Source organism: Leptonychotes weddellii, unplaced genomic scaffold (genome assembly GCF_054177405.1).
Source record: "Leptonychotes weddellii isolate Sample4059 unplaced genomic scaffold, ASM5417740v2 HiC_scaffold_1564, whole genome shotgun sequence".
Lineage (NCBI taxonomy): Eukaryota > Metazoa > Chordata > Mammalia > Carnivora > Phocidae > Leptonychotes > Leptonychotes weddellii.
This window is the reverse complement of record NW_027738280.1, coordinates 1-14,189: the sequence shown is the minus strand read 5'-3', so window position 1 is coordinate 14,189 and position 14,189 is coordinate 1. Positions and strand designations below refer to the sequence as shown.

At 53.7% G+C, this 14,189-nt stretch overlaps 1 protein-coding gene across 1 annotated transcript; it reads right to left on the bottom strand.

Moving 5' to 3' along the window:
* Window positions 1-168: 168 nt before the first annotated feature.
* Window positions 169-13,404, bottom strand: LOC102749694 (granulocyte-macrophage colony-stimulating factor receptor subunit alpha; the record flags this gene model as incomplete). Its single annotated transcript, XM_081809931.1, has 9 exons — window positions 13,156-13,404; window positions 9,914-10,040; window positions 9,660-9,789; window positions 8,997-9,181; window positions 7,124-7,257; window positions 4,424-4,447; window positions 2,260-2,395; window positions 835-928; window positions 169-280 (listed from the first exon to the last, which is right to left on the bottom strand). Coding segments are annotated over exons 3-9 (759 nt in total), but the record flags the coding sequence as incomplete, so codon positions are not given.
* Window positions 13,405-14,189: the final 785 nt, after the last annotated feature.

Genomic DNA, 14,189 nt, shown 5'->3' with positions numbered 1-14,189 from the left:
GCAGGCCCGTGGCCCCTCCGCTTCCCTCTGCCCTCCAGCCCTGGCCCGGAACTGCACGGCAGTGTTGGGGAGCACAGGAGACCCCTGCCCAATCACCCTGCCCCCCCCCCCCCCGCCCCCAGCAGTCCCCTCCTCCAAAGACTCGGAACCAGGAGGGGACGCACCCACCTCTGGGAAGAGAGTGTGGCAGGCACTCACCTCCGGGGGCGGCATAAACGTCCCGGTGATTTCCTTCTTCACCTGCGGGATTCGGGGGAACAGCCTGGACCTGACGGAGAACCTGCCGACCAGAGGGACATAGTGAAGGGCCCAGCGAGCCGGGCAGCGCACCCCAGATCCGCAGGCCCCCTTCCCTTCCTACAGAAACCCCGGGTGCACGTTCAGCGGCCAGGCGGGGTCTGCACCTGCAGGACCGACCTCACCACTGTGGCTATGTGGCCCCGGACAGACGTGGCTCGGGCAGCAGGAGACCCCCCCAACCTGCCGACCAGGGGGACACAGTGAAGGGCCCAGCGAGCCCGGCAGCGCACCCCAGATCCGCAGGCCCCCTTCCCTTCCTACAGAAACCCCGGGCGCACGTTCAGCGGCCAGGCGGGGTCTGCACCTGCAGGACCGACCTCACCACCGTGGCTATGTGGCCCCGGACAGACGTGGCTCGGGCAGCAGGAGACCCCCCACCCCACGGGCAGTCTCTCCCTGTTCCTCCCCAGCCCTCAGATTCCCTGGAATCCGCGCCTTGACTCTGGATTCACCCTCCCCTGGGCATTCCACAGGCACGGGGTCCTGCGCCCCGGTGGGGAGTGGGGGTTCCTGGCGCCAGTGTTGGGGGCTCACCATTTGCACAAGCACATGAGGACCAGAGCGAGCACAGCGGTGGCCGCCACCACCACCTCGACCAGGACGCGGCGGAAATCCTGCTGCGGGAGGCCTAGTGCGGGAAGAGGAGCTGAGGGTCAGAAGCGCGCGCGCGGGGGGACGGACGGTCAGCTTTGCGCGCACCCGCCCCCCCTCGACGCTGTTACCCGATTATGGGTGCAGGGCGTGTTGCGGGGAGCAGGGCTGCAGCGGACGACCCTCCCTCCGGTCCTGTGCCCACCCCGCCCCCCTGGCCATCCCCGCCCGTTCCCTCCACGCCTTGCTCACGAGAGAGCTCCCGCCGTATCCACTGGCACCAGGACACAGCTAATACCGCGCAACACATTCTTTCTCAAGGGACGTTCGCTTTCCACACCGCGCTGCGTAGCCAAAGGAATGAATGCGTAACTGTGAAACTCCAGGGTGGGACAGAGGTGTGTTTCCTGTTGCCCTGCAGGCTTTCCTTGGGGAACCCTGATTTGACCTGTGCGGTCTGTGCAGCTTCTGCAGGCTGTGAACCCGTTTTCTGGAAAGAACGAGCCCCACACGTGCGTTCGGGGCCCCCGTGGGAGGGGGCTGCCAGCCTGTGGAGCTGTTAGGCATCAAGCTGGTGCGTTCTTCAAGCTCATGCCCTGTCGCCCCCCAGAACGGATGTGTGGGACCCCGGGAGGGGCGCACCGAGTGGACCCCTGCCTTGTGGGGTTTCCGCTGTCCCTGCAAGCAGGTGCGCTGAGAGGCCCGGTGAAGGACCCCCGAGACCCCCAGAGCGCCATGAACCTACATTTGTGTTTCCTGCCGCCAGCACTTCTGCGTGATGGGGGCTGCTACGCTGAAGACCACTGGCTTTGGGATACCCGTCCCTGACCCCAGAAAGGAGAGGGGGTGACGGAGCACCCAGGGAGATGGATGGAGCACCCCTGGGCCCTGGCTGACCCCTCGGGGGAGGGGGACACCGCTGGGTTGGGGGTGGCCGGCGACCGGGGTCTTTCAGACGCCTGAGTGGGGCTAAGGGAACAGTAGCCCAGGGGGCTGGTGCTCTGTGGTTCGGTCTGGGGATGCGTCCTCCCAGGGTGACCCGGAACACGGGAGGGCGTACAGGGCAGCGGGACATGCTGCAGATGGTGTGTTTTGGCAGAGAGCCGGCAGGGACGTCCCCGAGCCCCTCTGCTGGGGGGGCTGCCGCGGGCTCAAAGCATCCCCCAAAAGATGCGTGCGCCCTATCCCCGAAACCTGGCAACGGGACCTTATGGGAACAGGATCATCACAGGTGTGATGAAGTGAAGGGTCCCAGATGAGCTCGCCCTGGATCCAATGGCAGGCGTCCTCGTAAGACCCAAAAGAGGAACCGTGCAAGGGGACCCCAAAGAATATCCCTCCGCCGCGCGCGGGGAGTGGGGCCCTCACCAAGACGCAGCGTCGGGCTCCATTCGCTCCAGAGCTCATTATGCAGGTAGCGCACCCTCACTCGGAACGTGGTGTCTGGCCTGACAGCAGAACGGGGCATCAGGTACACATTCGGATCTTGTCCCCTCTGGAAAACCTTGAAGAGAAGAAGGCACGGTCTGTGAGCAGCGCTGGTGAGGCGAGAGGCGGGAGCGTCCCCTGGAGTGTGAGCTCTGGGGGTCCGTTCAAGGACGACTGACGCCTGACGCCCGGGGCCTCGGTCCGTCCGTCTGGCCCCAAGCAGGGGCCCTAAGGGGCTCTTCCCTGGGGAGGTGGACTCCACGCCTGGGCCCCACGGCTCCCCGAGCTGCGCTCCACCCCTCGCGCAGAGTGCCCACGCCCTGGGGACCTGGCTTGCGGTTATTCCAAATCTAAACACTGGCAGCCGGGGGTGGGGAGGGCAGGAGCCCCACCTGGCCTTGCGGTTCCTAGGGGCACAACTGGACTCTGATTCCGGTTCTTAGGGGCACAACTGGACTCTGAATCAGACACCAACCGCTGGGCGCCAAGGGTCTGCCCTCCCCTTCTGCCGTCCCCCGGGGCCAAAATGAGGCCAGTTCTGGGACAGGTCCCTTGTTGTCCCTCTGGATGAGGGCCATCTCTCTGTCACTGCACAGGGGATGTGCATCCTGGTGTCCGGGGATGTGCAGGTCTGCAGACACTGTCAGAGTAAGACTGACCAGAACACTAGGTGGTCAGTGAGGAAAAGAAGCATGGCCTGCAGGGTCCACAGGGGAACGGGGATGCATTTCCTCACTCGGCATGCCCCGGTGCAAATCCCAGTCTCATCCAACCACGTCCTGGGGCCGGAGCTGAGTGGGACACACAGAGTCCCTGCCAGCCGGCTCGTTCCAGAGCCCGCGGTGTTTCTTTGCAGCCTAGGTATGAAGATGGACTGTGACCCAAGTTCGCACAACCCTGAAGCCCCGGGACATGTTCTTGACTGTTCCTCTCGCCTCAGAGAACCCAGTTTCTTCTCACGTGTCCACGGCTGAAGTATCTTGCCTTTATCAGCTGTGCCAATCCTTTTAGACCTTGTGGATCCCATGCTACCTGCCCGCTCAGCCACAGCAGCCCTGGGGCAGGTACCAGAGGGGCCGGCGTGGACCCAGGGATCTTCCAGGTCAGCCCATGCAAACAAAAGCTGAGGGCAACAGCGGGATTTCCCCCTAGTTCCCAAGGAGAGGCCCCTCGGCATTGGGAAGCCACACCTGTTGCTGCACCCCCCCTTCTTTGCACTTGTCCTGGCCGCTGCAGGTGTGGTCCACGGGCAGCATCCCATCAGCGGCATGGGCATCCCCTGGGAGCAGGTAACACCTCAGGAACCCAGGTGATGGATGAGAGAGCATCTGAGAGGTGGGGGGGGGTTGCTGCTGCCCTTGAGAGGGTACAAGGGGATGCTCATCTATGTGCGAGAGTGTCCTGAGGCTGCAGTGACCAGCAGCCACATACCCCACAGCTTAAAACCACAGAAACCTCTCCTCTCCCGGCTCTGGAGACCAGAGTCTGAGATCCAGGTGGGGCAGGACCACTGAGATCCAGCGGGGCAGGGCCGTGCTCCCTCCCGAGGCTCCACGGGAGGGTCCTTCCTGCCTCTTCCAGCTTCTGAGGCTCCAGGTGTCCCTGGGCTTGTGGCCGCGTCCCTCCCGTCTCTTCCTCCATCCTCAGGTGGCTTCTCCTCTGTGTCCGTGTCTCCTCTTGTGTCTCTTACAAGGACCCTTGTCATTGAATTTAGGGCCACCCTGATCCAGGATGAGCTCATCTCAGATCCTTCACTGATATTTGCAAAGACCCTATTTCCAAATAAGACCCCATGCTGAGCTTCTGGGCAGACATGCATTTTTGCAGGACACTGTTCAGCTCATGACAATCTTTGAACTGAAAACGTCCGAGGACGGGGTCTGGAAGAAGGACGTTGCTCTGTCCACGGGGTGGATGATGAGCAGCGACTTGAGCTGAGTCAGAGGCTTTCAAGAAAACACAGCTTCTCAATCCGAGACTAAAAGCCTGACGGCCACTAAGGGGCTAATTGGGACCCCACAGCCGAGGTGATCAGTGAACCCTGAAGTTTGACCTGCCTTTGGGCCCAAGCACAGGAGTCGCAGAGAGAGGAAGAGATACTTACGGGGTTTGTCTTGGAGGCGCTGCCCTGTAAAAAAGGAAAGATTGTTACCATCTGTGTTTTCAGCATTGTATGCAAATGTGGGAACCCACCTGGAACCCCAGAACTGGTATGAAGAAGCCTTCTCAGAACTTCCCTTATCTGCCAAAGAGCAGAAGACTGGGAATGAGGCGTGCCATGAATTCCCCCTTTGGGGAGACTTCACTTCCAGGAAGGACGGTGAACGTATCATCAGTTCCATCTCCAGGGGAGTTCTATGCCCATGAAGAAGACAAAAAAGACCCCTGGTACCTGCCTCGACAAACATCATCACAATTGTTTTTATCCCCTATTTGTTCAAGCCCCTGACTTGAGCTACTCAAGAGTCACTTCTTTTGTGAGCTCTCATATGCATATGAGGACCTTTTGCTCCCCCCTGCCCTGCCCGTTCAGCTCCCTTTTATTTAATTTGCAGCCCCTAGGTTCAGGACCTAAGAGGGTAGAGGAACAGCTTTTCCTCCTCAACACAAAGTTTCCTTATTGTGAGTTTATCTCTGGCTGGTGAGTTTGCTCCGGGCATATTAATGAGGGATGAGAAGGCAGCGCCTCCAGTAGAATTTTGTTCTGCATCCGTGAATGTTCAAATGTCTGGTAAGGACTGACCGCCTCAGCGACCGTCCACCCCCTCCAACATTTACTGCGTGCACCCACGAGGTTCTGCGGAGAAAGCCAGAGGGGAGCTCGCTACCAAAGGGTTGCTGTTCCTGGTGGTCCTGGCGCCTGGGGCTTGACATGCACAGGATGCTCAGGGCTGCACACTTGTGTGAGGTCACGTGTGTTATCACCTGCCTGAGATCGCCGGTGGGGAACCAGTGTGAGGTCATCTGTGTGAGGTCAGTTATGTGAGGTCATAACTCACCTGTGTGTAATTACCTGTATGAGGTCATTTGTGTGATGTCACCTGTGTGAGGTCACCTGGCTGATGTCACATGAGCACCAGGGAGGAGGATGCCGGTGGGCAGACACCACAGACTCTCGGCGGCCACATCCAGGGCCCTGACCCAAGACCCACCACACCCCACCCGGCAAGGGTTTTCAGGACCAAAGGGAAACGACCTAATTTCTGTTCTGAAAGATGCCCACAGCTAAGTGGTTCACACCTGGGCTGGGCCTGGGGGTCACCTGCAGAGCTTTCAAGCGTGTGCCAAACTGTGACGTCAAGGGCCATACGGGGTGTGGGATGGGGCCAGTGGGTGCCTCGGGGCACGTGGATGAAGGTGGACCCCCCGGAGAGGCAGCGGGGACTCAGATCCAGGGCTTGTGGTGGGTCCCGTGTGGAGGACAGGGGGCTCTTGCTTTGCCACGTGGGCCACCCACGGACAATCCTGACGTTCACTCATGCAGCAAGATGTGCTGAGCACCCCCGGTGTGCCCGGCTCTGCCGTCGGCGTACGCATACTGACAGAGTCCCTGCGCTCAGGGAACCTGCTTCCGGGAGGCGAGAGGCAGAAGGAAAGGCACAAGAATGTTTCAGGCAGTGGCCGATCCCACATCGGCGCTGGGAAGAAATCGGACGAGGAGGCAGAATCGAGAGAGCCTGGCGGGGCAGGCGGTGTTTTGGTGGACTTGGAGGAGGACCCAGCACTTGGGGATGGAGGGAGCAGTATGTGCAAAGGCCCCAGGGTCTGGGGTGCTCGGGACCAAACCCCCACAGCAGGGGCACCGGAGTAACCCTCTGCCTCTAGCTCTGGGCTTGGGGTGCAGGTTGAGGCCCCAGGCCGTGGGGAAACAGAGATGCTGAGTGCCTGGTGGAAAGTCCCCAACTTCCAGGAGTCGGGGATGCATCCAGATCTCAGGTTGCGGAAGCTCCCTCAGCACGAGTGGGCTGAGGGGACGGGGAGCAGGTGGGTGAGCTAAAGATTCGGGGGAACACCCCCTGCACCTCCCGTGAGCCAACCATTCTCAGCCCATTTTCACGTTTTGCTTCAAAAAAGGTCACAAAAGGAGCTGTGTCCTGTGGGGTCGCAACTCTGATATTCTGGAAAAGGCAGCTAATGGGAACGGTAAAGACATCACGGGTATGGTGGTTTTGACGCGCTGGACCAAGGGGACTGTGACCAGGGGGCGAGGCAACGAGCAGATGGAGCACAGGGGATTTTTAGGGCCGTGGGACTAGAACGCCCTGTAACGATGCGTCCATCCTGCTGTGCATTTGTCCGAACCCACAGAATGGGCACCACCAGGAGCCAGTCCTACTGCCCATGACAGACTCTGGGTGAGGCACAGGCGTTCATGCACGTTTGCCGATTACGACAAATGCACCATCTGGTAGGGACGCTGATAATGGGGCGGACCGTGTTTGCGTGCACACAGGGGGTGTGCGGGACACCCTTTTACCTCTCCCTCAGTTCTGTTATGAACCTAAAATGACTCAAAATAATAAACTATTTCGGGGCTCCCTGGCTGGGTCTGTCGGACGAGTGTGTGACTCTTGATCTTGGGATCCTGAGTTCGAGTCCCACGTTGTGCATAGAGATTACTTTAAAAAATAAAAACAGAGAAGCGATTTCATGGGGGTGGGAAGAAAAAAAGAATGAGCCGCCCATTTAGGGCAAAAACACCACAGGAGCTCCCAGAGAACAACTCTCCGGAACAGAGTCGCCTGCCCGTGAGCCGGGATTGAGCTCGGCACGAGAAGACAGGGCCGAACATGGGGGTTCTTACCGCTCTTTGGATATCCAGCTCATAATACAAGACGTGACTCGAAAGCTCATATCTGATCTCGGGATTCTCCCACTGGATAATGTGATGCGATCTGTTGTAGGAGATCGTGATGTTTATTGGCGGGTCATACTTCTCTATGGAAAATGAAGCAGAAACAACAACAACAAAAAACCTCGCAAACAGCCCAGCATGTTTTAAATCTGCAACACAGAGCAGTCAAACAGGGGGTTCTGGCGGGATGTGCCTCGGTAGGAACGTGTCCCGTTTTTCTTTGCAAACAAGCACCCCTTCCGTGGCCTTTTGAGTGTGGTGTTGTTCCTGCTTTTGTGCTTTGGGTGGGCGATGTCACCGTTTAAAATGGCCCCCAAGCATACAACTGGAATGCTGTCTGATGTGCACGAAGGGGACAGGAAGTTCACCTCCAAAATAGGGCACTTTGGCACACGGGTTATTTGGGACTAAAGGCAATTGAGAGTCACGGATGCAGAACGAAGCCTTTGTGGAGATTCCCTTATCCAACTAAAACCAGAAACTTCCGAGAAATTTGGATTGCCATGAATCCTGTCTCTGGGCAAGTTTTCTGTCCGTGAAAGTCAGCACCAACATGAATTTGCACAAACAAACCTTACTAATATAACTCTCTCTCCCATTGCTTTCCCTATATATTTACCACCTCTAAAAGCACAAATCCTTTATTCTTTAACTCCACAATTAATTGATTTTTATTAAAATGGTAGATAAGTAAAAAAAAATAAATAAATAGAAATAAATGGTGTAGGGGCGCCTGGGTGGCTCAGTTGGTTAAGCGACTGCCTTCGGCTCAGGTCATGATCCTGGAGTCCCTGGATCGAGTCCCGCATCGGGCTCCCTGCTCAGCGAGGAGCCTGCTTCTCCCTCTAACCCTCCCCCCTTCATGTACTCCCTCTCTCTCTCTCTCTCTCATTCTCACTCTCTCAAATAAATAAATAAATAAATAAATCTTTAAAAAGAAAAAAGAAAAGAAAAAGAAATAAATGGTGTATAAGTCCCCGAGTCTAACTACTTCTTTGGGAGGTTCTCATTTATTTTCTATGAAGCCCTCTCCCCATGCATATCAAACTTAAAAATTGAAATTACATTTGTATGCTTTTCTCCTGTTAGTAGAGTGCTTGTCAGGTTAATTTGCAAGCCCCGTGTACAGAACCTAAGAAGGTAGAGGAAAACTTTTTTCTTCTTTTGCATTCCTACACACAAGAAGGCCATGATGTGCCTCTTGGAGAAAATACACGCATTATGTAAGCATTGTTCAGGCTTGAGGTATAGGGCTGTGGGCCTCGCGTTCGGTGTTAATTCAACAGCAATGTACATTACGTAAGATGTCTTTAAACAGAAACCCACATAAAACACAATGAACCCTGTATTTCCACCCCGGCAGCCATGATGAGTCAGGATTTGCAAATTCAGGATTTGCAGGGAATTTTCAAAAATTAGCAAAAATGGGTACGTGACATGAACACATGCCTCTCTCTTTTTTCCAGAACTTTTAAAAATTAATATATAATGTATTATTTATTTCAGGGGTACAGGTCTGTGATTCATCAGTCTTATACAATTCACAGCGCTCACCATAGCACGTACCCTCCCCAAGGTCCATCACTCAGCCACCCCAGAACACGTGTCTCTCTTGCATCCCACTGCCAGGGGACAGTCGGGACCACCGTGCCCGTCTCTCTCTCCCTATTTCCCAGACTCCGAGTGCAGATTCTGGATCTCGCTCAGGCTGGTCCAGAACCCAGCGCTGCCTCCCACACGGCGGTGGTGTGAGCCCAGATGAGTGAAGCCAGCTCTCCTGGGTGGGAGGTGGGGGAGAACACACGTCCAGGGAGCCCCTTACCCATTTTACGGGCTTCAAATGGAACAAAGTCCAAAAATGGGATTGCCGTCTCATTGCTGGTCCCGTTCACCAGGAAGAAGTAATTATCCATATTCTGGGGTTCACCAAGTTGATCGAAATGGCAGCCCACGCGCGTCCCCGTGGGGTCCATGATGTAGTGGACGCACTCCACCTCATCCTTGTCCCTGTCATTTGCAAAAGGGGCACAGGAAAAGCCTGACTGGGTATCCTTCTGGGCAGACATTATCAACAATGAAATCTCCTCCCCAACCCAGAAAACACTCTAAAAAAAAAAAAAAAAAACTGACACAAATCTGTCCCCGAATAAGCACAAAACCAGAACGGGATATGCATCCCAGGTAACCGGCCAAGACGTGGCACGGACAGGGACAGATCCCGCCCTTCACAGGGTGAACCCATTACAACCCATTCCGTGCACGATAAAATCGTGAAACTGTGGATTTCCTCCCTCTTTAGGACGGGATGGGGGTTTGCATTTCGGAGCCAGGCGGCAGCAAAGGTAAAGCCCTTCTCCTCCCAGGGTTCTGTGATTTTTGGGACATTTCGGGGAGGCACCCCCAGGGACCCCACGGCTCGCTTGGCATTTCCCACTACGGTCCCCACATAGATCCCAGGTGCTCGGAGGGAAGGCTCCCGGCTTACAAGGAGGTCCACCAGAAGAGCTGATAGCGGACATCAGCTGGGGCGCGGGGGCCGGGCACCCAGCTGCAGTTCATGAGGCGGACGTTGTAAATGAAACAGGAAAAGTTCACGGCCCCGGAACCTTCTCTGCCTGGGAAGACACCGACCGACATCCTCAGCGCCTGCACCGCCCCCCACAGCCCCTGAGTGGTGACAGGCATGCGTACCTGTGGGGCGTGGCGGGAGCCGGGAGCTCACCAGTGCAGGGACCTCACCTCGGTTCTCAAAAAGCAGGAATTCCTGAGACACGATCCCATCACAGGTGACGTTCACAGTCAGCTGGGCCCCCCTGTGAAGCACGCAGTTAGGGAAGATGCAGAAGTACGTGTTGTCCTCTCTGACCTAGAAAGGGAATCATCAAGAACCTATATAGGTCATGCGTTGGCTTCAGGCTCCCCTGGACCCGACTCTGTCCCGGGAGAGGTCCACAGAGGGGCGTCCGCAACAAGGACCTCCCCGTCTTGGATCAAATATCACTCGGACCCCTTTCGAGGCCTGTTGCACACTGGGTCTCATGCCTGGCCTGCAGAGCCCAGCTTTGGCAAAGAATCCCGCTCAATCGATTATCGAGAATCCCCCCCCACCTCTGGTGCTCTAGAGGGTTCGGAACACATCACCCCAAAAAGGCCACTTGGACACATCTGACAAACAGCAGATGCACACACACATGAAAGCTCTCTGCCCTCCTGTCTGCCTAAAACCAGGGCACACATTTCCTTTTCAGAAGGTGCCCCTACCCCATCAGCCCGTCTGTCCGACCAGGAAGGGCAGAGTGAATCTCACCAGTGGAGAGACAATTCTAGACACCCACCAGCCCAGAGATGGACCCCAATCTGCAGGACAAACTTTGCCGAAACCTTCCATTTGTTCCCCCAAATGATCGCCTTCCTCAGGTACAGAGCAGAACTCGGCCTGACGACCTGCAGGAAACCTACCTGTTGCCTATAAAAATCAGCCCACAAGTCCTGCTACGTGAGATGCACAGGAGACCGTTATCCCTGCAATAATGCACGGAGCTCACAATGGCCAGGACTTGAGTAACACCAACAATGTCCCTAATTCTGTCCCTGCTTCCAATGTGGTGTAAGGATTATTCTGAGGCGGAAGCAACCGAGAACCAACAGATACAGAAAGAAACCTTCCTGGAGATTCCCTCATTGGACTAACAGCAGAAACTTCTAGAAACACACATGACACAGTCCCCTCTCTCTCTGGGGGAAGTTTTAGTACCATGAAGAAGACAGAAGTTCGGCACCAAGACGGACCTGTACAAACAAACCTACTAAATAAACCTTCTCTTCCAATGGTGTCCATTCAAATATCTGTCTTCCCCAAATTTGCTGCTCTTAGCAGTCTCAAAATCTTTTCCTGCACGATGTATGTGCTCTTTGTGAAAAATGGTACACAAAGTCTCAGGTCTAACTGCCTCTTTGGGGACATTTTCTTCTTTCTATCAAGACGCCCATGTCATGCCACCTAAAATTTTAAACAGCCTATAGAACGTGCATTCCTCTTCTCAGTTAATCTGTGTTCTGTCAGTTTAATTTGCACAGCCCCGCTGACAGAACTTAAGAGTGTAGACAAAAGTGGTGTTGCTGCCTGCACCACAATAAAGTTTTCCCACTCCTCTGCATGACTCTGAGGCTCTGCCAAAGGTGAGAGCTGGTGGCCGACACTCTGGCCGGAGCCTCGTTTGTCCTCATTTGGGTGGTCTTGGTTGATGTGTGATTAATTGTGAATGCTTTGTATTAATGCTCATGAAGTAATACAGCTGTTTTGTCTGTGTAGGGGAGGCTTCCTGGGTTGGGGGGTGGATTTTGTGTTTAAGTTTCCCCAACAAGTGTCACCAGGGATGGAAGGGGGTGAGCAGCCATAGGGCACTGGGCGATGGGGAGGGACCGCAGTGGAGACAAGATGCATGAATATTCCTGAGAGTCCAGCCAGGCCTGCACTCAGGAATCTGCCATAGGAAATAATAGAAGGATTTTTTTTGTTGTTTTTTCCTAGAAATGGAAGTAGAACACATTCCACATCTGAGTCTATAGAAACCCTTTCTTGTGAAAAGGTTTTGCTCCACAAAACAAACCAAACAAACAAACAGAAAACCCCAAACAAAAACAAAAACAAAAAAACCCAGTTGCTTGGGAATCCTAAAACAAAAGCAAACATGTATTTTGAAACAAGGATGATCGGCAAAGACCTGGAGGGAGCAGGGGCTGCCTCGACAGCCCAAAACCTGTTCTAAGAGTAACAGCTTAAGAATTACAGGGATGACAAAGAGCCCCTTAAAACATCCAGGCAGAAAAATCTGGGATTTGCATAAAAATCGGGTGATTGACAGCCTTAAAACACCAACCAGGAGGCCACCAGCAGGCAACCCATTCAGAGGTTTTTTTGGGGAAAATGTCTGAAAAGAAGTTTCAATAGAGCGGGGCCTGTTTGTGACCAAGATGAGGAAAAAGCACTTTCTTAGATAATCAATGGCTCACAAAAACGTCCCAGTTGTGCATCGTGAGGGTGAATACAAATCTAAAAAAATATATATATATATATATATATATATATGTATATGAAATGTTTCTAGTTCCAAAAAGGACAGAGAACGCCTCCCACCTCTTTCTCGTTAGCATTCCCTTTACAAAATGGGCAACAGCAAGGGGTCTCCTGGAGACGCAAATCTCTGTAAAAGCCGAAGGACCTGCGGCCAGTTCTGGGTCCCAGCGGAGTCTTTTGTGGGGCCCAGGAGCCTCTGCATCTGGAGCATCCGTAAGGGGTCCTGCCTCCTGCCTCTGGGAACTTTGCTCCCACATACAATTTCCCGCTTGTCTAAAAGTTGGGACTTTTAATATAATAAAAAAATTATAATAATAAAATAAAAATAAAAGATGGGACTTTGATGTTTCCTTTGGGTCAGGACAGAGAACAGGTGCATCACGGGTTGTGTCTGGCAGAAAAGGCGAGGTCCCTCCCATCTCTGGCAAACACTAACCCACTTTCTTTTAACAGGATTTGTCTCTTCTTGTGGTTTCATGTAAGTGGACTGATGCACGATGTAGCCTTTTGCGTCTGAGAAGCAGACACAATTGCAAAGTTCATACACATTGTAGCAAGTGTCTGAGCTGGTCCCCTTTCATGGCCGCCTGGCAGTATTTACTTTTAATCCTTTCTCCCCCTACGGTGGCATCTTCCCCGAGCACTGCTACGTGGACGGGGACAAAATGAGGAACTGGAAAAAATGGGCAAAGCAACCCTGGCAGAGGAGTGACGGCAAGGAGCCCAACATGGTGTCACGTGCTAAATACTGAGCATAAACATGGTGACCCACAGAGGACACGAGATTTAAAAAAGGCTCGAAAGGAAAAACAGACCACAAGGAAAAAAAAAAAAGTCAGCACACCAGCATCCTGTTTGTGAAATCCCAGATTCCATGGGCGCAGGGTGGCCAGTGTAGACTTACTGCCCATGTGGCTGGTCAGGTAGAGTCCGTCCAGGAGGGTCATTATATACACTCAGAATTCCTCAAATTCAAAACAGGAAAATAAAATCAGAGCATCATCGACATCTGTTGTGTCTGTGCCAAATCTCGTGCTGAAAGCCAGAGGCAGGACCCCGGGGCTCCGGGAAGGTTCTCAGGCTGCAAGAAGGATGCCTTCAAAGACTGAATCAACCCGCGCCTATCCCGTCTTCCCTGCAAGCATCTTTGTGCAGCCTCATGGAAAACCCAAAATTCCAGTGAGAAATTCTGCAGCCCCATTTTCTGAGTCTGCAAAAAAAACAAAACAAAACAAAAAAACAAACCCAGTCAACTCCTAACTAAAAAAAAAAGAAGAAGAAGAAGAAGTCTGACTATTTAAAAAACAGAATTATGTTTTCCCAAAGGAAGTCTTGGTACAGGAGGGGATTAGAAGCACAATGCAGGCTGTTTAAGATAAAAGTGGCCCCAGGAGGCCGTCCAGCACCTTCACTTTCTAACCAGCAGGAAGGAGCTCGCCGCCACTCACCACTTGGTTAATTTAAAACATTAGCACCTCTCTCTGCAAAAGAGCTGGCATTTTCCTCCCCCCATTTCCTGCAGGAGAAAACCCTCAAGCCAAATCTGCTCAGAGCAGGCGGAAGGAAATGAACCAGAGATTAGTAACTCAGAATACGCACATTGGCAAAAATGACGGCCTTTAAGAACATACAGAGACTCGATTTTATGTCCCCGGCAGAGCTCAGATCTAAGACCATTCAGAGGATATTTTATTGTATTTTTTTAAAGATTTTATTTATTTATTTGAGAGAGAGAGAGAGACAGGAGGAGGGGCAGATGCAGGGGGAGAAGCAGACTCTCCACTGAGCAGGGAGCCCGGTGCGGGACTCGACCCCAGGACCCTAATATCATGACCTGAGCTGAAGGCAGACGCTTAACTGAGTGAGCCACCCAGGCACCTCTCGGACAATATATATTTTTTTAATTTTTTTATTCTTATGTTAATCCCCATACATTAC